At 47.3% G+C, this 22774-nt stretch overlaps 2 protein-coding genes across 2 annotated transcripts; both read right to left on the bottom strand.

Annotated features, from left to right (window-relative positions):
* Nucleotides 1-5115: 5115 nt before the first annotated feature.
* Nucleotides 5116-10127, bottom strand: KIF3B (kinesin family member 3B). The gene is made up of 8 exons (XM_074157777.1): nt 8745-10127; nt 8043-8144; nt 7239-7361; nt 7009-7127; nt 6666-6779; nt 5877-5982; nt 5489-5667; nt 5116-5209 (listed from the first exon to the last, which is right to left on the bottom strand). Exons 1-8 carry the CDS (start codon nt 10125-10127, stop codon nt 5116-5118), a joined length of 2220 nt encoding a protein of 739 aa, XP_074013878.1.
* A 5318-nt stretch (nt 10128-15445) lies between these two features.
* Nucleotides 15446-20933, bottom strand: POFUT1 (protein O-fucosyltransferase 1). The gene is made up of 7 exons (XM_074157778.1): nt 20723-20933; nt 20515-20636; nt 20217-20399; nt 19193-19305; nt 18223-18415; nt 17704-17946; nt 15446-17271 (listed from the first exon to the last, which is right to left on the bottom strand). Exons 1-7 carry the CDS (start codon nt 20931-20933, stop codon nt 17083-17085), a joined length of 1254 nt encoding a protein of 417 aa, XP_074013879.1. The 3' UTR covers nt 15446-17082.
* Nucleotides 20934-22774: the final 1841 nt, after the last annotated feature.

Raw genomic sequence — 22774 nt, 5'->3', positions numbered from 1 at the left:
TGGCCGCGGTGGGACACGGCGGGACCGCGAGCGGAGGGGCGGGGCCGGGCCGCGGGAGGCGCGCGCGGCGGGGCTTGGGCCTGGTTTGAAGGAAAACAAACCGCAAGGCCTGCCGGGAGTTGTAGTCCTTTCCTCCCCCTTGCTGGACTACAGCTCCCGGCGGGCCCCGCCAGCGCCGCGCGGCATGCCGGGACTTGCCGCTGTTTTCCCCCTCCCCTCATGGCCGCCGAGGGAAGCGTCGCTGCCGGGGCCGGGAGGCGGCTCCGTGACTGGTGCCCTCGGCCCTGGAAGAGCGGGTTCCGGCAAACCGGGGCGGGGGAGGCAACGGCTGAGAGGAGCGGGAGGAGGGGACATGTCGGCCCCCGCCGCGGCCTCTCGCTGCGGCTCTTTGGGTTTCTGGCCCCTGAGGTTGCTTCCCCGAACCGCAATGGGGTAGAGGTCAGTGGGATTACAGAAGCACAGGATGTTTCAGGTTGGAATGGACCTTAAAGATCATCCAGTTCCAACCCCCTGCCCTGGGCAGGGACACCTCCCACCAGACCAGGTTGCTCAAAGCCGCGTTCAGCCTGGCCTTGAACCCCTCCAGGGATGGGGCAGCCACAGCTTCTCTGGGCAACCTGGGCCGGCGGCTCACCACCCTCACAGCAAAGAATTTCTTCCTGAGATCTCATCTAAATCTCCCCTCTTTCAGTTTAAAACCGCTCCCCCTCGTCCTATGGCTCCCCTCCCTGATCAAGAGTCCCTCCCCAGCTTTCCTGGAGCCCCTTTAGGGACTGGAAGGGGCTCTAAGGTCTCCCCGGAGCCTTCTCTTCTCCAGGCTGAACCCCCCCAACTCTCTCAGCCTGTCCTCACAGCAGAGGGGCTCCAGCCCTCCCAGCATCTCCATGGTCTCCTCTTGCCCCACTCCAAGTGGTCCATGTCTTTCGGATGTTGGTGCCCCCAGAGCTGGAGGCAGCACTGGGGGCGTGTCTCACCAGAGCGGAGCAGAGGGGCAGAATCCCCCCCTCACCCTGCCGGCCACACTGCTAGGGGTGCAGCCCAGGATGTGGGAGGCTTTCTGGGCTGTGAGCACACATTGCTGGCTCATCTTGAGCTTCTCTTCAACCAACCCTCCTTCTCCCCAGGGCTGCTCTCAATCCTTTCTCCGCCCAGCCTGGACTTGAGCTTGGAATTGTCCTGACCCACTTATTTCACTCAACAGGCACCGGGGGCTGCAGGCCCCTCTGGCTTTGTCCCCATCAGGTGGGGACCCTAGTCAGGGCTCCTGCAGCACGCGTTTTCCTGAGATGCCATGTGCCAGACAGCAACACAGCGTTAGGCAGTTCTACTCTTACTTACATTTTACCATTTAACAATAATTTAGTTTGCCCAAAAAAATTTATATGGGGGAAGAAAAATAACGGAAGGATTTGTAAAACATGAAGTCAATGACCCCTGACATTACTTATAAATTAAGAATGAAAGCCAGGCACGTTTTGATAGATGCAATAAATCTTATTGACTTTATTACACGTTGTATTTTAGGATCACTTTACATTCCTAGACAAAAGAGATGATACAAATAAATATAAGCTGTAAAACTATGGACAGAACTATTGACAGGTTCTTTGTCTACAGATCACCTAAGAGAAGGCGGAGACCGGTGTATCTCCGAGGAGCTGTGAGTTCTCATATGGACAGCTGTGCCCGCGGGGAGAGCCTGGGGCATTCCGTTTTGAAAAGAAAGGGGACTGAAGGAGGGAGTAAGCGCCTGGACCACAGAGTAAAACCCACCACGGCGTGGGACAGCGCAGACAGGACCAGTGTTCTCAGTTCAGTTCCATCTCCACATCTATTTATGGCTTTTGCAGGTTATCTTTTCCCATTTGGGTTTTAACACAGCACAAACAGACCCACAAGAGTCGCGCTGAACCCTTTAAAGCCTGGTGCACGTTAAGCGTTACAGACAGAAGAGAGGACAGATCCAGGCTTACGGGTGTCTCACTGGCACTCGGCCAAGCACTCTATGTTGAGCGGAGGCAGAACTTACTACACCTTAAAAAAAATACTGAACGCAAGTCTGATCTGATCTGTATAATGCATCAGCGTAGCCCGAGATGCTCTGACAGAGGTATGTGTTTTAGAAGATTCAAGCAGCATGCAAATAGTTTAAAAAAGGCGCCTAGACCTATGTTAAGGTTTTGAAGAAAGTGCTTTAATTCCTATGCTTCAGTGTCACGCGGTGCTCGCTCTCAGAGCCGACGGGTGACTTCTGCTGCATGTCACTTTTTTAAAAGAAAGATCCCATTATACAGATCAGAGCAAAGATGAGAAGGACATTAAACATTCCTATGAAGAAACTAGGACGGCGCACACTGTCCGAGGGCCTCTTCCAGGAGTCAGCTGGATTTCCTGTCTTTGGCCGTTAACCTGCAGGAAGCCCACATGGTTCAGATAACACCCAGAGAGGGGCAAACTCGGCAGGAATGTTTCTTAAAAAGTTCAACCCAGAGCTCAGTACGTTTTGTACAGCTTAAGACAATGTATTTTATCTTAATATCAGTGCCACTGAGCATCTGGTCGAGTCCATTGGAATGAGACTCTAAAAGCTTCTGTAATGATCTGAGATTGCCCATGAATACGCTAACCAAATCTCCAGCCACAGCTCCAATTTCAATACAATGACTAAATATGCAGTTTTATTCTTTTTCCACCCACCTTGCTAATGAATTTCTACAGAATTAAAAAGCAGAGCCTTTCTGACATATTAACCAGCTAGCTTATCAACACTAAAACGAGAAGAGTTCGGGTTTGCATGGCGATTTCCACTGTACCAGTCCTGCCACAAGGGGAGTTTCCAGCATGTGAGTTTAATATAGAATTCCCTATGGAATAGTAGTGACTGAGGAGGTGTGCGCGTGTGCAGACACAGAGGTGCCTGTGTATCACATAAAACATACGTGTACATTGCTATGCACATATATGCAGTCACGTATTTTGTTGCTATTTCAGGTTTCAGACCCCTTCCCCTTGTTTCTTTTCAATTCTCTGAGCACTTACACCATACAATCACCTTTTAAAATGTCAATGTACAGAAGATTATGTGCTAGTGAGACAGAGGGAGGACAGGGAAGAGAAGGTGACATTATTCTATGCAACAAGAGCCAATTAAAAGGCTCTCTGTACATAAACAGTGCTTTATAAAAAGGAAGATTATGCCAAGTTTTCATGTTTAGGTTGAAAGAAGTTTGTCAAATGCCTGCTCTCTCAATTATAAGCAAATTCCTCTTTCCTCCACCACAACGAATATATATATATAGGCATATGTATATATATATATATATTAATCTTGTGGTCCAGAAAAGCACTCCATGAATCAAAGCAGCCGAGTTAGTGTTTAACCAGGCCCACCTGGGCAGCTGGCTCACCGAGGCACCGTGCCTGCAAGATGCAGAGGTGAGCTGTGCTGAGCGATCGGTTCCTTCTGCTCATGGGGGTCAGAGAGGATGGAGTTCTCCAGCCTGGATGAATTCATTCAGCGGATACTTAACGAGACCACACAAGGCAGAGTCCACACATCAGAGCATTTCTAAAACCAGGCAAGTCCTCATGCACTCACACGTGTCAGTCTGGAGGGAGTCATCAGTGAGGGAGAGGAAAGAGGTAAAAATGTTCATAGGATGACAGCCAACAGCAACCAGAAAAAGTAACATCCCAAGGCTCAATATACAGTGAAATAAAACTTACAAATGAGCTGTGAGACAGTAGACAGGGACACCTTACTCTGCCCTCAGCGTGGTGGCTGCACCTCCCTTTACCCTGCCACACGAACTTGCAGCGTTACAGGAGCCTGCTTTAGTCATAGGGCAGCTTTGCAAAGAGACCGTCAAAAGCAGGGGCTCTTCCTCCCTTGTTTTCAAAGTAAAACCCCTGGAGTTAATACCAGATTCCATCACCCAGACTTGGTTACATGTGCTTTCACTCCCAGTGGGCTCTGCATGGGCTGGGAGGTGCAAAGGGAAAGCTTCTAACGTGGAACAGGTGAGGCACAAAAGGTACCGACCGCTGAACCTCCAAGGGAAAGGACAATACTTACAAGAGTGCACTCATAGGCAGCTCCACGTTACGGTGCTCTACCCTCTACCCAGCTCACAGGGGGGCGCAGAGCCAGCCCTCTGAGCTGCAAGGGAGACAGCGCTGAGCCAATGCTACGTTTCCCGTGATCAGTGGGAGACATGAGAAAATGGCCACACGCCATCCCACGGGTTTAAAGACTTTGTATGGACACTGGTTTCAAACGCCAGGGGTAAAGATGGAGGCAAGAGAGAGGGAGAAAGCTGTGGAGCTGGCACTGGGATGCAGATGAATTCTTTGACAAGGTGGTTCCTGTTGGTAGGGGTGAGGTCTGTAGGAGGTCAGTTTAGAGGAGCTCTTACTTATGCCTGTAAACAAGGAAAGGACTTCAGTTTCTATTGCTTCCTTTCTGGAGAGCGCAAAGTTGCTTGCGAGACCCCTTTTTTTGTCCTACAGTTCTAAAGGGAGGCACAGCTATCTGTTGGTGAGAACACGCTGACCACTGCCATCCTGCCTGCTCAGACCAGCTTCTTAACCCCAAACGATGACGCCAGTCTTTCAAGCAGGAAGAGGAAAAACTATGCACCTAATCAAGTTTGAGCAGATCCTCTGCTTTTTGACCTCATTTGGTTCTCACTACGGAGCTCTGGAGCGGTGGTTCTGTTGAGATGACTTTCAACTCTGTCTTCTTATTGCCCAACAGCAAAAAAAAAAAAAAACCAAACCCAGTGCAGCAAAAGGGCTAGTGCAGAAGGAGAGACGGTGATGCTGTGAGGTGATCCCCATGCTTCCCATTGCTTCTAATAACACTTTAACGTACCTCATGCATTTCTGATTTCCTAACTAAAATCTGTTTCCCACAGAGGCCAAATGCTGAATTGCAAGCGCGCATTTTCCCGTGGCTCAGTGCACCCGGACTGGCTCAAGTCAGTTAAACGGCAAAGAGGCCACCTCCAGGGGAAAGGAGCTGGAGTCTGGCTGGGAGTTCTCTCTGCAGGTTTTTACTTGTCTCTGCTCTCAGAAGGCAAAGGCTGTTCACGCCCTGGCGAGGAACTGCTGGTTTTACTTTGGAACCAGCCCTCGGGACTGTGGGTAGAGCTGAGAACTATGGGTGCCTGCTGAAGAGGATGCCCCTGATTTCCTTCCAGTTTTAGGCCTGAAGAAGTAAAAATGAAAAAAAAAAATAAAATAAACAAAAAGCCCCAACAACGTCACCTGTTACTCATCAAAAATAATCTTCCAAAAGCTAATTTTTACTGGATTTATTCTCTTATCAGTCTCAGCTTTCTCTTCTATCCTATGTTCCTTTCTCTCTCTCTCTGCTTTACAGCCAAGCTCACCTTAACTTCACTGACGAGAAGTGCTGACAAACAGCACTTGTGGTGTACTTGTACCTCTGCTGTTGGCTGCTCTGCTCACTAAAAATCCAACTCACCTGGGTTTTGATTTTTTATTTGAAGTGCTCTCAAAGGTTGAAGCATCCACCTGTATCTCATCTTCATCCTGCAGAGCTGCTTCTAGAGCTGCCTGAACTTTGGGAGCGATGGCTGGACCTTCGTAGTCTCTCGTTGTTCGGCTGGGCATGTCAAGCTCCAGTAATACAATGTTCTCTGCCTGAGACAGTGAAAGCAGAATCAAAATCTGCACATTTTCATACAAATAGTTTCTTTTCCCTCCAGAAGCTTATTCTGGAGTACTTTATAAACGTATGCAGGATACTGTAAAAATTTACATCCTGTTGAAAAATTAACAATCCTCTGAAATCCACGTTCCCCCAATCAGGAGGGTGAACACATGAAGGTTATAACCACATCTGGGCTTACCCTGTACCGAGCTTCTGGACGAATCATCATGGACGTCCTGGCGTGTTGGCTCAGTGGCCTTTTGTATCCTACAGCAGACACCGGTCGTTTCATCATCTGCTGGTTACTAGAGAAAAATGGATACTTGTGGCTATTATACACCAAAACCAAAGACTCCTCTTGGAGTTTATGAACTAAAAATCTGCAAATTACACACAGAGTTAGTTTTCAAGGCAGCAGAAACTACCCAGGCTGCGTTTGTAGGAACAGCTCTGTACAGCCAGTGAGAAGATGAGATCATTATCCCGTATCATCTCTTCCCTGCACAATGGGGAGGGTTTCTACATATTTCTACTATACAGAGCGCAGATGCACTCAGCTGCACACAGCTTTCTAAATTTGCTGTACAGAACTTTCTGTGTAGAAAGGCAGGATCAAGCCACAGCTCTCACAATAATAATTATTTTTGAGAGCTTTCTTATCTAAACCAGGAAAGAAATATGATAGGAATTTACTGCTATTTTAATGAGGAATGCACTATTACATGTATTTTACATATAATTATTGGGCTCATCTAGAAGAAAAATCCTAACCTTCCAAAAATTTTCCTAATTGTACATTCCTATTTTATTCAACCTACCAAGAATAATAATTTTTTTTATTTTATTGTGCAGCAAGAAGCTACAAATTCTAGAGGGCCAATTTAAATGCCCAATTCAATCCCCCTTTTGGGGTATCTTATTTTTGACAGTTAGATGGTTTTCTGTGACCTAAAATACCATCCCAAGAAAAGATCAGAAGTACACTCACTCCAGACGGGTTATGGGATGCAGCTTCCACTGGTCTTCCTCTTCATCAAAGAATGATCTGTTCATGATCTTATTCTTTTCTTCCAAGGGAATAAAATTTTCGATAATCAGGTGCCTACATGCAACCACAGAAGTGGGAAATACACACAAAAAATAATTAGCAGATGACTTTCTCCACTGCTCCTCTCCCAACTGCCTTAATACAGCCCTGGAAAAGGAGGAATGTTTTAGTTTTCTCATGTTTAAATCTTGTCCCACAGGCGTGTGCGATGCCCCTCCACTCCCCACCCAAAGAAACCACCTCTGTTACAGTTAGTAGCAGGCAATGAAGTGATGGGAGTTACTTTAGCTTTAGTTCTCTGGTAAGTTCATTCTGGGTCTGTTCCAGTTCTTGGCGCTCCTTGATGTGCTCTTCTTGGAGATCATGGATCTCTGCCTTCACAGCTTGCAGCTTGGAAAATAGCTGGCACAGACAACAAGAGCCAAAGTCATAACTTGCCAATGTTCCTCTCACTTTCACACACAAGCTGATTTTATTCCTAACCCATGAGACACAGAATCATTTCCTTTTTACCTTTTTGAGTTTTTTGGTCTTTATGTCCACCTCTTGCTGAAGAGAACTATAGGTCTCCTTCAGCTCTAGTGTTTCCTCATCCCGACTTTCCATCTGTTGCTGGATTTCTCTCTCCCGACGTTTCTGAAGAGAGTGACATATAATATTAAAGTTGTCACAACTACATTGCCACCCCCAGGCTGACATACATGAAACCAAAGTTCAGAGTGTTTTTACATCCCTGGGTTCCAGGGCTTTTGCTTCTAGTTCTTCCTATCTCTTGCCTTAGAAATACCAGAAGCATTAACTCTTCTTTGTCTTTGTTTTGCTACTAAAATCAGATAGCATGAATAAATACTCAAGTTTCAATTAAAGGAATCAAATGTCATGTTTAGATTCTTTTCTTTTTTTCTTTTTTATCAATTCATACTAGCCATCGCACTTAAATAATCACCAAAAGAAAACACATAACAGAAAATAAACTTTTAGCACACAGTAAACATCTTTCCCTTGAGCTAATGCACGAACTGACTCTCTCTGAGGATTTCTAATTACTTCTTCACTTACAGACAGCTCCAATCAAGATAGGACATAAATCTTTAACGTGAAAAGCTGGAAGAAAACTATTACAAACCTTTTTACATACTTCATACAACAACAAATAGGACACCAGCCCTTCCCCCTTCTGTTGAGATTAATGATTGTCATTAAACCAATTTTAGGGTTAACCCTGGGAAAATTTCTTATAGTTTCTCCTGATACAATGTTTTAAAAATTTCTGCAGCTGGGCTTTTTGTACAAAATAATAAATGTTTTTCCTTGTACCTGTTCTGCAATTTCCTGTCGTTTCTGTTCCAAGATTTTCTGCTGTTCGTTTGTGTGATCCACAATATTTTTCCCTCCTACCAGAAGCTTGCTTTCCATTGCCTGAAAGGAAAAACCAAGGTCAGAAGTTTCTCCCGGTGACCGTCTAATTGGTCTTTTCCACAGAACGTAACTTTCTCTTGTATGGATCCAACTCCTCCAGCGTAGCTGCCTTATTTAATGTTCTCAAGTCAGCTGCTACAAGAATTATTATTTCTTAAAATTCCTATAAAACTGTGGGATTGGTGAAAGGGTAACTTGCTTAGAATTAAACATCGTTGCAATGTGTGGCAAAGCTGGAGAACCAAAACGGGTGCTCTCCTGTAAACAACTTGTTAATGGTTTGTGGCAGAATGAAGCATTTTTGTGCTACAGCTTGTGAAAAGATGTATCATCACATTTTATTGTGCTGATTGCTTAAGATCCTACTACAAGAGCAGCACATAAGAACAATGCAACAACTCACGAATATTGAAATATGTAATTAATAGTGGAAATTTCAACTTCTGTCCAGAAATAGTTTATTTCAAAATCTTCCAATCTAAACACAAATCACTATCCTGGAAACTTCTTGTGAAATATCTTTCCAAATTGGGAAACCCTCTATTCTTCCCGCAGCCTAAATAAATTGCTGTGAAAAAGTATGACAAGGAAGAATTCTACCTTGATTTTAGCACTCAACATTTCCGTTGCTTCCTTCTCTCGCCTCAGGTCCTCCATTTTCTTCTCTTTCTCTTTCAGCAGTCTCATCTTTTCTTCTGCTACCAAGCTGTGATCCTCAACTATAGCTTTCTTCTCAATCTCCAGCTTTTCTTGTTGCTCCCTCCAATAGTCATCTTTGTCATCTCCTTCATCCTCACCCTCTTCAGTGTCCTCCTCCTCTTCCCCTCCATCTCTCCTCCTTTCCCTCCTCTTTCTTTTGCCAATGGACCGTTTTTCCAACTGTGCCTTGAGTCGAGCAATCTCTTCCTGGAATTCTCGTAGCAGAGCATCCTTAGGATCCTCATTCACTCGTGGCTTGTTCTTTATGTTTTTGGCACGATTGGCGTATCTCAGTGTTGTGAGAGTCTCCTCTACGTTGTAAGAGGCAGGTCCTATATTGGCCACCATCACAGTTTTGGCATTGCCACCTAATGAGTCTTGAAGTAACCTAGTCAGCTTTGAGTCCCGGTATGGAATGTGTGTGCTTTTGCCATCTACTAGGGCAGAGATAACATTGCCCAAAGCTGAAAGAGAGAGATTGATTTTAGTAGCTTCCTTTAACCTTTCCCCCTGTGCTCCAGTCTTAGCTTGTCGCTCGCTGCCTGCAAGGTCTACCAGGTTGAGTTTCCCAACACGGATGTGATTCTCTCCATCAAGTCCTAACTCGCTGCATTCGATAGTGATCACAAAAATGGCATGGGATCGAGAGCTGTGTTCATTCATGTTGGTGGCACCAACGGAGCGATTTTGGTTCCCCACGTTCATGACATGCTCTATCTCTTTGACGCTTTTCGTAACAAAGGAGGACAAATCCTTAACATATACCCCTGTATCCGGTCTCTCCTTTAACTCCAGACGTTTGGACTGATCCTTTGATAACAAGTCTCTGATTTCTTCTTGGTATATTTCCAAATAAGACGCTCTAACTAGATATTGCTGATTTTGAGATCTAGAGATGTGGGTGAAGATGTGATCGAATGAATTGGGGATGACCCCTCTTTTTTCAGGATCACCACGCACCCCCTCCATCGTATATGTTTTCCCGGTCCCAGTCTGCCCATAGGCAAAGATTGTCCCATTAAACCCTTGCAGAACAGAGTCCACGAGAGGTCTGAAGGTCTCATCGTAGAGTTCAACCTGTTTGGAATTCCAGTCATATACAGCATCAAAGGTGAAAGTTTTAGGCAGTTCATGAGATGTTCCCCGTGGATTCTTCACCGAGACCTGCCCTAACTTGACATCCACGTTGACAACTTTCTCATACGAAGCTGTCTTCTCTTTGCTATTCATTGGCCGGCATCGTACCACCACCCTAACAGACTCTGAGCTCTTTAACTTAGACATGACGGCAGGTCTGTGGCTGGCGTGATCTGATCGATGGATGATCCCGTGCTAGAAACCTAAAACAGAAACAAAGGAGGAATATGTGAAGGCAGTTTTCTGCAGGTGACCATTTTTCACAAAGCCAAAGATTCGACTCATCTATTAGAGCAGCATTTTGCATTCATTAATTTGCAAGGGATTTTGGGAAATAAAGTACACCATGAAAACTTTAAAAAGGCCTGAACCCAAACAGTGTTATTTTACCAAAGCCTGTCCATCAATCAGTATCGTTTCTACAAATTCTGCTTCAAAAAAATCTCTACCACATCACATCTTTAGAGTTAGTAGAGATCCTTTTCTTGACCCTTAAAAGTAATCACAATGGTTTTTAAACTATTTATAAAAATAATACAATACTTTGCCATTGATTCCCTTTGCAGTCAGGCTTTTTGTTTTAAATCTCATACTTGGAAAATCCAAGACAGGCTTGCTCTCTATATATTGCTCAGGCTCTTGAAAGGGAATCAGTCAGGTGCTTTGATTAAGTGCTTCACCTACTTACCAAAATTCAAGAGATTGTAAATTATAAATACAGTATTTTCAGAGTTGCCTCTTCATACACCTCCTATGTATTGACAAAACCTTCTCATTTTTATTGGATATTTATATTACAATCCCCTCACATGTGATGTGATGTCTCATCAGCACCATCCTGCCACAAAAGGTTTAAAACTTATGCCTGAGTTTTCTTAAATGATTGCAATTCTCTGGAATGCCATCCAAATGCTTTTTTCCTCTTGTGTATTACACTTTTAAAGTCACTTTCTAGAAGCCTCCTTACAGAATAATAGATCTTTAATTGGGCTGCAGCAGCTGCCAGCCTTCAAGATAAAATCATTTAATAGTTTATGCATTTCCAGGCATTACATCCTCCGAATATTCTGCATTTCCACACTTGGCAAACCTGTTGTTTCCCTTCTGTCAAGAATCAAGTGAAAATAATTGTTACAGCAGTGACATCATCCACTCTTGCAATCTAGCTCACTACAAAGGAAATCACTAAAGCAGCCAAACTGTAGCACAGTCTTCCAACACTTGCAAATATGGTGAAACAAACCAGTAAGGGGAGGGAATTACCTCAGTGAGGTGGGCTCTGGAATCAGTGGGCAATAAAGAGGAATATTTCCACCCCCCAGCTGCAGCGAGGAGAAGGTGTATGCTGCCGTAGGATGCTTTCGTTGTGCCCCCACCGAGGGCACTGCCACAGCCCTGTAAATTCAGGCCCTTCACACTTCAACATTCAAAGTCACTTCTGGTCCTGCTCTCGGCATGATCACAGCCCCAGAATTCCTCGTCTTTCTGTTCCACTTCCAAACTGCTGATCTTATACTTGTATTTTTTTGCACAAGTACCTTCAGCACACTTAAAACAGAGAGCAGTATTCCCTGCTCGCATTCAGCTGGGAGCAGAAGGGAAAGCTATAAAGGCAGAGTAATCTACATTATGCCTCGTCTAATGCTCAAGCAACCAGAGGACATCGGGGTGTGAAATGGACACCTGCCAGGATTTGCCCTTCTCAGGCTTTTGAAGGTGAGTTTGAGCTCCTTTCGCATCTCTTCTTATAAAAATTTCATAAAGCGCTCAGTCCTTCGAGGCCACCCTCCTCTTTCTGTAATGTGACTACCCTCAGTGCAAGGATCCTGCAAACCAGCATTAGCGTCTTCCTCAGCTACAACTCGTGCATCTGTTTTTACAGGGAAACTGAAGGCAAACGCACTGGCTTTAGATACTTCAAGCACAACTGTTGACACAGATCTATGCTATTATTTTACCTTTGGGCATTACGCTTTTACCGGGATTTCCCATAAAACCCAGCTCTGCCCAAGCACACCAACCTACTGAAATATGCTCCCCGCTCCTGCTCTGGTCTTCCAACTGAATCGGGTTTATGAGATTCAGCATCAGTCTAAAGTCACGCTACATAAACCCAGTTCACAGATCTGAATCCTTCATGACTCTGGGTAGAGAAGAAGAAACGCTGTTGCACCCCCCAGTCATTAGCACAATGAGCTGCCATTTAAAACAGAACAAAAAGACTGTGTTACTGCTAAAGCGACAGCCTTACACAGAAGATCTAAATGGTACAGCTTGGGGAATTCAGTGTAATTTCTAATAAGCTTTTTTTTTAAAAAAAAAATCTTTCGGGAAAAGCTCCGAGATCCTTCTGCCAACTGGAACCAAATGTAAAACTAATATACACTGGAAACCCCAGGTAGCGCTGGCACATGTTCAGTCTGGCCTCCTCAGGATGTTCTCACTGCTCCACTACCAGCTGGATCTGCAGCAACCCATGGATTTTGTCTAATTGTTTTTTACTGGATAATTGCATGTCTCAGAAGAGTTTCTCAAACAAAATGACGGAGAACTTCAGGAGCAGAGCTAGAGGACTGAGAAAGGAAGCAGAACATTTCTAGCCCAATATCCCGACTGTCAATCTGCGCTACAAAAAACCAACACAAGAGCGACTAATAAACAAGTTTCAGAATTGTACAGAAACCTCGATGTAGCCTTTGGAATTTCCGTGGTTTTGTGAGGGAAAACTCCTTGCTCCTCGCTATTCCCATGAAAGCCCGTGGTAGCTTCCAGGAAGAAGATGAGGAACGTGCATTGAATTCACCAAACTGGACAATCACCCAGAAGAAGCACTCGACAACCAGCACAGTGAATTCAAACTACTACAGGAATGTTGGATCGCTACTGAATAAAAACATTTCCCTCCTAACCGACAACTCCAAATAAAGACGACCTCGCTGTCAGACGCAGAAGGAACATGTATTCTAGAATACTAACAGAGGAAGAATATGTGAAACGGGGACAAGTCTTGCAGAAACATAAAAAGAAACACTCCTAATTAGTTGTATATACAAATAGACACTTCTCCTTTTACGCCTTCCTGAGGCATTCCTATAGTTCAAGTTCAGAAGAGAATTTTTTTCTGATAAGCTCACAAAACAACTGCTGCTTCCTTTATCTGCATTATTACACTGAATGTTCACGTCGTCAACTACTCAAATTAGGCATGAGTCCTGACAAGCAGAGCATTGATTTATTCTACATAATTAATATCCAAAATACTATTTTGATGAGAAGTGCCGCTTTATAAGTGATGCTGACTAACATTAAATGATCAGAAACAAGCTAAACGTAACATAGACTGTTTTTCACAAGAGCATACATTGCCATCCACGGGCTCATCTGGAAGTTAAAAGTGAAATATCCAGTCTGTCCCCTCTGCGACAGCTTTGGCAGAGGTTTACAATGAAAAAAAATTATGTTGCATATTTGCTGTTCCTCTGGGTATATCTCACCAACGTAAGCTTGATAATCTTTTGACACCTTTCCCCGTTTTACCTGCAAGTCTTCTTACTTCCATAGTCACAGATAAATTATTTTATCCGTGATTAGGGCTATTTTCACAACAACCTGTCAGGAATCATCTCCAATTATTTTAGCTACTGCTGTGAAGTTTACTGGAAGCATAACAAAGGATGTTTCTTCTCAAACTTACCCACGTGTGTAACTGAAAAATAAAACCAATTAGTTGGCAGTGTCTGTATTCCCCAGAAACTCCACAGCAAAGTTTGAGCTGCCTGGAGTGGCCACACAGGGATGGCCAGAAGAGCTGGGAAGGTGGCCATGCCACCTGCTCTCCTGCCATGGGGAGGGGGCTTCGTTCCTGAAATTAGTTCAGCCTGAAGCAACCTGCGCCAGGTCCCTGAGAGTCAAGGTCAAGATTGGGATGAAAGCATTGGAAGATGTGCTTCAGATGACCGAGAGGGGAGCGTGGGCGGGCAGAAATCCAAACATTTTTGGTTATTTCAGTCAATATAAGGTTGCGCCTGAAAAAATAAGCAATGCCACAACCTGAGTGTAAGCTGAAGTAACCACTTCTCCTCAGAAACTTTCACAAGTCAGGACCAGAGCTCTCTGCCAGCTGTGTCTAAGGAATGCTCTCACCGGGCACCATTCCTTATCCTGTCTGCTTCTGGCAGGATGAAGTCCTGAGGCCTCTCTGCTTCCCGGCTTAAGTTTAAAGACCTCGGGAAAATTTTCTTGGTACACTGGCTAAACTCTTCCCTCGCATCTTTCTGCACATCCCCAGGTATCACTTAAAAAATTCCATCACTTTCTTGCAGTTGAAATCTTTCAAATATTTGTGGATTCATAATGTCTTGGCTTAATTGCTTTACTCCTTCATAAGCCGACTCTCTCTTCCGTAACAACGCTCTCCTCCACCCTCCCTGCCCAATGAAACACGGACCGAACCGGACATCCCCAGTGCCACTGGTGGAGCTGGGCTGGCGTGTGCCGGCTCTGTGACAGCGTGTCCCCTGCTGCTGTGGCCCTGATTTCACTTAGTGCCCGTGGTCACCTCCCTCTGCTTCAGCAGGGCGCCCACGGGTGTCCCCCTCCCCCGGGGGAGGTGGCGGGTACACCACCCCAGCTCCAGCGGGGACCCTGAGCATCACCCGCCGCCCCCGCAGCCGTGACACCGGGTACAGCAGGGAAGAGGGCCCGGGGACACCCTGGACCCCCAGGTCAAGGGACAGAGGACAGCGGGCCGTGCCCGAGGGGGGAGCGGGGACGGGGGGACACCCGCCCGCGGCCTCGCCACCGGCAGCCTGGCAGCGGGCAGGGCCTGCCGCCTCCCGGTCAACCCTCCCCGCCGGTGAAGCCGTGCCCACGCGTGCAAACGTAGGGAGGCCACACAGGCAACGGGCGCCCCAGGCTGTCACCCCCGCGCGGCACCGGGGGAGCGGCGGGTCGGTCCTCAGGGGAGGGTGTGACACCTCGGGGCGGGTACCCGCCGCAGCCGCAGGGATGTCGGGGTGTCGGCGGGGCCCACGGAGGCGCGGGCCGGGCCGGACTCACCTGCGCCGTCACCATGGAGCCGCGCGGCCGCCTCCTCCCGCGGCACCGGAAGCGGCGAGACGGCCCCGCCCATGACGCACTTCCTTAGCAACGCGCGCGCCCGCCCCCACGCCGCCACTTCCTTAGCGACCGGCCCCGCCGGGACCCGGATGGAGCCCGGACAAAGGGGCCATCGCCCACCTCGCCAAAGCACCCGCACCGGCGGCACCGCCAGGCCTGGGGGCAGCGCCGGCCCCGGCCAGGACGCACCTCGCCTTCCACAAATCCCTAAAGTCGCATTTTTTTGCCCCAGCCGGGGAGCCCCGTGCTGCTGCTGAGCCACCCTCGGGCCCGGGAAGGGCCCTGCTTCACGGGGCGCTCAGTCGGGAATAGGGCAGCAGAGGAAGGAACACCTGCGCAACACGGGTGAATACAAAATCAGGTTTTTATTATTACAAAAAAAATACCTTTTTCTTTAAAAAAAACCCACATTTTCTTTTAATACACTGTTTAATACAATACTGTGCGGAAAGGCTGCCCTTGCCCTGCAGCGAAGCAGGGCAGCCCTGATCATCCAACATCACCAAGTTGAGGAGCATGCAGGTGCCCAGCTGCCCTAGGACGTGGCCAGAGGTCCCAAAACCACCAAATCCCACAAATTTCTGGAAGCCAGCGCTGAGGAAACAAGACATGAATTTTTGCCACCCTGACATTTCAGGTACTGTCTCATTTAGCTCTCTCTTGCTCACTCCCTCGAGCCTTCAAACTCCTTCAAAGCTGAGAAACGTTTCCAAGGAGCAAAAAAAAAAAACCACCAAAAAAGACATTTATAGTGAAATCCCAGTAATTGCTTGGATACAGCAGCATTCAGACCACAGTAGCGCACTGGAGGCAGCCAGCCCTGGTACCACAGATTGACCTAAGGGGTGTTTTTAAAAAAGAAACAGTAAGTTCTGTACTTGGTCTTTGGGAAAAAAATAATAATAATAAAATCACAGGAGTACCAAAAAGCATTGGTCAAATTGAATCTCAGCACACTGGGATTATCGGTGTTACCAGTGCTAAACTAAGGGGTTTTCAGCTGCTGTTTCACCATCGGCAAACACTTCCCACAGTTATCTCTACTGGGAACTACCCCCCCAGACAGGGGTTCTGTTGTCACAGGGGTTATTTCACAAAGTACAAAAATAGACAAAAAAAACCAAAAACAAAACCAGAAACAACATTAACATAGACCTAGATACGACATACACCAACCCCACTACAGCTACTTTAAAAATCTTAGCTTAAAACCATTTCTACCACAGACTTCCACCTGACATCAACAGCTACAAAGCTACAAAGCCCTAAATTTCCAACTCTCGACTGGCTACGGAAGATATCCTGCCTGTGGCCCTGCAAGTGCCTTCTCCCCCAGTTCCATACAAAGATGGGCTGAAGAGGCAGCTGCCACATCAAAACATGTCCCCGCTGCGCTTCAGTAGCGCCACTGAAGAGATCCAGGTATGAAACCTCTTTTGACAGGGGAATGAAAATCGAGGCACTGAGGTGACACAGCTCTAGTAAGGCAACGGTGGTACTTGATAAAACCTAGATCTTTCATTTTTTGTCCTGAGGTTTATCTTGCACTCCTTTCCAGAGAATGTGATATTCCTGGCAATACTTTGCACTTATGGTCAGTTTTGGATGAGAAGCTTCGCAGCTCCAGGTAAAACTTAAGATTTAACGGAAATAAAAAAATGGAAAAGAGGAAATCCAAGCAGCTGCTTCATCATGATTGCTGGCAACCCCCAAATAGTGAGAATGGAGAACTATGTAAACTACATCTTAAAAAACTATACGTAGTTTATAGTTTCCTATAAACTAATGATTTAAAATTACTTTTCCGTCTAACCTCATGCTGGAAATGCAGGAGAAGTCAGACAGAACAGTCAGTGAAGAGCATCACAGGCAGCTCTGCAGCAGCGTGCTCTGCAGGCAGGAGAGCACCGTTAGCACCAAGCGGTTCCTCAGTGAGGTACCAAGCTCAGAGCCCTGAAAACTACAGAGCTTGTCCCTCTTTTGGTCAGAATTCATCCCGTAATCTTGGTGGGTGGTCCATGCCAAAAAACGAAGAGGGTTTTCCATGCACGTCACGCTCTCTTTTCACAAAGGCAGTAAACGAAGAGACACAGTTCCCGATAAAATGATCGGACTGGCCAAGAATATACAAATCAATCTGAGGCACTTCTGGCTGCAAGCTAACAACCTTGATCTGCAGGGAAGCAAGGAAAGAAATTATTCCAGTCATCTATTATTACAATCCAAATGCTTTGGCATAATATTAGAAATGGGAATAGACAACAAAAAGGGAGTGGATTCTGTCTTAAATTGTGCTATAATTCATTTATGAATAGATAAATGTCAAAACATTTTTGAAAATCACTTAGGTTTATTTAATTGAAGTCTTGTTTCAAGGAGAAATTTACTACCATGCAGGATAATGCTCTTCAACCTCTAGGAAAGGAAGAGTTTTACAGTATAATTTTTATTGCTATGAGCAAAATTTACTTTGAGATGCCAATATTTGTCTGTGAATAAAGTATTACACAACTGCCTGCCTGCTGTCTGTGGCAGCAACGGGCCAGAATCCAAGGAAGGTTTTTATTAAAGCACTCCTGCCAGAAGAGGTTCCTGAAAGACTTACCTTTCCTTGGAAGAACTGCTGTATTTCTGTCATGTAGGGCTCAGAATCGGTAGCGATATAAACAGATTTAGCTTCTGTCTTTTTCACCCAGAGCTTGAGAGCACGCTTGATCTCTTTGAGGTCTGGCAGGCACATGTCCATGGTGAGAGGGACCGCGGCGCTTCGGTCGTAGCCCACGCACTGAGGTGAAGCCATGAAGTGCGGCCCAGCCGTCCCATCCTTTAACATATTACAAGCATTTTTCTATTGGAAGAAGAAAAGAGAAAATAATCATGTTTGAATGGCAAGTGTGAGAAAACACTACCATGTCCCCCACCTCTGCCAGCAGTGTTACAGCCTGTTGGAAAGGGGAATCTTGATGGCATTTCTAACACACAGTGAGTTATCAAATGTCAGCAGGGCTCAGGCTGCCACCCCAGAAGCACAGCTCTTCTTTGGGCAGCTTCTTCCACAAGCATTGGCCACCCATCTACAGCAACTGCACGGGCTACGGCAACCAGCAGCACACAGGAACCATACCCAGTCTGAGCCGATCCTCAGGTGAATTCCTACGTAGGGCCTGACCAGCAGAGAATGAATGTAGGCTTCTCCTTTCTTCACCATTTCATCAGACCACACCATGTACTTCTGGAGGGGCCGGTGCTCCTCTAAGACTGGAAACTGGGCTGGAGCTCCAGGTAAGGCGAGTACAGGGTGCTCAGATGGTGAAAACCTACGGAAAAAAACCCAGCAGACTGAAACACGGCATAACCTTTTATGCTCCATCTTGAAAAGGCTACCGAGCAGGAATTTCCTGAAGTTTCCATTCCATTAGAATGGAAATTAGAATTAGAATTTCCATTAGAATGGAAACTAATGCTGAAATACACACCATCTATTGCTCCAAATATATCCAACACCAATCCTAACCATTTTGCCGTGTGAACAGAACACTGAAGCTCAGAACACTCAGGTACCACATTTTACCTCGGACCCAAATGCAACAAATTTGGGCAACAAATCAATTAGTATTATTTAACAGACAAAAGATAAGAATCTCATACACATACACCACTGAGCTACCAAGCAATGAGAGCTTATATTTCCACCCCGGACTAGAGCCATTCTGTCACCCAAACTTACTGATACAACTGAAGTAGCTCTGAAAACATGAAGTAACCAGCAAAATACAGTTCATGATTAGCAACTGAGAACCAAATTATTTTTGATGAATAATTATATGTGTAATAAATAAAGACTTTAACTAAATATCACTTGCTCAGAAATCAATCAGCCTAACAGAGTTCACATCTAATACTGCCCACAGGAAGAGTACGCTCAGTGAATATTTAATGGAAAAAGCATTAAGATTTTTAATTATACTGCTAACTAACCACTTCAATCTCTTCCCAAAATGCAAAGGCTTTGCACAGTGACTCACACAACTGTTTTCATGAGTTACTCTAAATGCCTACAGTACCATGCCAGCACTTTTTCATCTTCTTATTACCTTTGGATCCAATGGTCCTTGTACGCAGAACTGAAGGAAATTCCCTTGAAGAGCTCAGACTTATCAAAATTCACTTGAAACTGATCCCAGAAGGGACCAAATGGATTTCCATCCTGAGAAGGAAAGACAAGTGTTCATTCAGCGCATACGCAGAGCCTGAAAGGCAGGTCTAGCAAGATCCTGGGGTGCAGTTGAAGAGTTTTTCTGTTACAGGAGGAAAGCAGACCAAATACAATATCAGCTCCAGTTTCACAGATCAGCTCCAGGAGGAGAGAGTTCTTTAAAATCAGGAGGACAACTGTACCACAGATGAGAAACAGGCAGAGACCAGAAAGCTTTGTTGTCACAGATCAGCTCTCCTTACAGTCACGATCAAGTCTGAAGTGATAAAACCTACTAGCAGAAACCATCTTTCTGAACCCCAAGGATTTGCTGACAAAGAAAAGCATGAGAAGCTGGTGAAGGGTCTGGAGCACAAGTCGGATGAGAAGCAGCTGAGTGAGCTGGGGGTGTTCAGCCTGGAGAAAAGGAGGCTGAGGGGAGACCTTCTCGCTCTCTCCAACTCCCTGAAAGGAGGGTGTAGCCAGGGGGGGGTTGGTCTTTTCTCCCAAGTCACAGGCGACAGGGCAAGAGGAAATGGCCTCAAGTTGCGCCAGGGGAGGTTCAGATTGGATACTAGGAAAAATTTTTACACTGAAAGGGTTATTAAGCCTTGGAATGGGGTGCCCAGGGAAGTGGTTGAGGCACCATCCCTGGAGGTATTTAAAAGATAGGTTGACATAGAGCTTAGAGATATGGTTTAGTGGTTTATTTTTTTTTTTTTATCAGAGTTAGGTTGATGGTTGGACCAGATGATCTTAAAGGTCCCTTCCAACCTGGACAATTCTATGAATGCCACACTGACAGATTTGGGGTGGATAATTCCTAAGTTTGGAAATCAATAGCGACCTGAACGAGTCAGTCATTCCCTTCGGAACAGCAGCTGGATTCAACTGCGCCCACGGGGGATGCAGCAGGAACTCACCTTCATGGGACAAGTGCTTTTGTCAGCGCTTCTCTGAGCCGCCGCTTCGAAGCAGTAAGCCACTCGCTTGCCAGGAGGCCAGTGAACGGGTGCCAGCTTCTCCATGAACTCCTCCAGGCTGATAACGCGGTGGTACTGCAGGAGCGGCTCCAGCTTGAAGTGCTCCGTGTAGGGGACGTGCAGCTGGGGAGGACAGGGACCGCCTCACTCACAGAGCCCCGGGGCCCGCACCTCACCTCACCGGGAGAGGCTGCAGCCCTGCCCGCCCCCTCCCCAGCCGCTCCCCGGGGGGGCTTACGTTGGTGTAGGGCGGGCGGTGATGGCGGTACTCAATCCACGGCGGCACGGCCAGGGTCCGGTTGAGGGCGCGGGCGAAGGCCAGGGCTCCCAAGAAATGTTCGGCCTGGTTCCCGAACCGGCCTGTAGAGAGGGAGCGAGAGCGGGGCTCAGCCGGGGCCCGCACGGGGGGCTCCGGCGGTGGCTCCGCCACGGCGGGAGGGCCTCACCCATGCAGGGACAGTAGAGCAGGTAACCGGCCGCGTCCCAGGCGGGCCCCACGCCGCCTCCCGCTGCCGCCATCGCCACCGGGAGAAGGATGAGAAGGAGGACCGGCGGCGCCGCCATGGCTGCCGGGCGGAGATCAACGAGAGACGGCCCTATCCCGGCATGCCCCGGGGCCCGCCGGAACGGCCTCTCTAAGCGGGAAGCGGCCACCATCGAGGCGGAAGCGGGAGAGCGACGTCATTCCCATAATGCCCCGCACAATGGGGCCGCCGGGGCCTGGGCCGGAGCCGCGCCTGGCGGGGCCCGGGGGAACGGGGTGAGTGCGGGGAGGGGGGGGGGGGGCGGAAAGAGGGGCGAGGGGCGGTGTCATGGCGGCCCCCTCCCCTCGGCGGCGGGGTCCCCTCAGGGGAGAGGGGGGCGTGTGAGGAGGAGGAGGAGGAGGAAGGGGGGGGCGTAGGCCGGGCCCGCCTCTCCCCCTCCCTCCCCCCAGGGCTGCGCCATGGTAACGGGGGGGGGCGGCACGTGTGTGCCCCCTGGCACTGGCTCGGTCGCATTCACAGACCCTTCCTCGAGGGGTGGGGGGACTCCGTTTCCCTCACGGTGCAACCGGCGGAGGTGTCGGGGAGGGTCCAAGTTACCGGCACGGCCGCACTCAGTCCTGGGAGCTTTGCAGCCACTTTGGGGCTGAGTGAGTTAAAAAAATTTAATTTTTTTTGTAGCGTAAATAAACCATCCCGGAGCCATATCGATGTTTGGGGCTTTCCTGGTGGTGCAGGGAAGGGGCTTGGGCTTTTAAAAATCCCGTCTGTTGTCATGTCAGGGAAGTACAGTGCGAAAAGGCTGCTTTTCCTGTCTGAAAATCATCCTCTAGGAACGGTGTGTCTGGTTACATCCCATGGGAAAGGTGCTGCAGCTTTTCCCTGGGCTTTGAAAATAAATGCAAACTTGATGCAGAGTTTTTCCAAAATCTGTAACTGATACAGTGCAGGAAAGTGATACTGAGGCTCGAGCAGCTCAACTAGAAAAATGAGCCTGTTTACATGTAAAAACTTATGAATGTAGAAACAGCTGAAGTCACTCACTGCAAGAAAAAAATGGTTAATTAATAGGGGAAATCAGAGAATCGTAATGACATGGGAGTTGGTGTTTGTGACTGTAGGAAAATTGTAAAAAAAAAAAAAGGCTCAATACAAGGTGTGCAGGGGGGTAGGAGAGTGATTTTTACATCCAGGTATGGCATTGGCAAGGCTGGTACTGTGCATCTAGGTCTGGTAGCTGCTTTTCCTCCCTTATAATTAATGAACCAATACTGGAAAATGACAGAGGACATGGAAAAGTCATGAAGTGGTCTGAGGTCCGGTAGCAGAGCCTTGCAGTCGGTGGTTGGAGCTAGACTTGATTAGAACACCGTAAAGAAAAGTAAGGGGTGATCTTGTTAGGCTGTGTGGGGGCTTTGAAAGACCAGCTCTGGAGGATGTTGCTGCAGCAGTTTAAGGTGTTAAGGTCACTGGTCGTTGTGTAGGAAAGTCAATAAATGCACGAGTGCACCTGTGCCCTGGCCGGGTTGGTGCAAGGCCTCATGCTGCAGCTGGGATCACTGCAGACGCTGGGTGTGAGGTGGGATGCTGGGCTGAGGGCTGAGTGCCCACCATGAATTCTAGTCTCCGCTTTCTGCCATGTAGCTGGTACCTTCCGCTTCGGCAAGTTTGAGCTTTAAGAACTTAAAATAGCTTAGCAAACCGGAGTTGGGGGACTGATCTGGCGGGGGGGGGGGGAAGGGGCTGGAATTTAAAAAATAAGTTACTTTTCAGCTGGGTAAGTTCCTTCAGCCACACCAGCATGCAGCTGTAAGACAGCTGGGCCAGTGCAGTGCAGAAGCGGGTGGTGAGGACTAAGGGGACGCAGGGGTCCCTAGGCCAACTTCTCTGTCCCTTCAGGAAGAAAGTGACAGTGCTGGAGCAGCTCCTTAGCAAAGGCAGAGTGGGACTCAGCAGGCAGAAGCCAAGGACAACCAGATGGAAATCAGACAGGAGAAATGCCATTTGGAAAAGGGA

The sequence above is a fragment of the Numenius arquata genome, chromosome 12 (assembly GCF_964106895.1).
Source record: "Numenius arquata chromosome 12, bNumArq3.hap1.1, whole genome shotgun sequence".
Classification (NCBI taxonomy): Eukaryota; Metazoa; Chordata; class Aves; order Charadriiformes; family Scolopacidae; genus Numenius; species Numenius arquata.
Note: the sequence above shows the minus strand (reverse complement) of the source record. Positions and strands in the feature narration are given on the sequence as shown.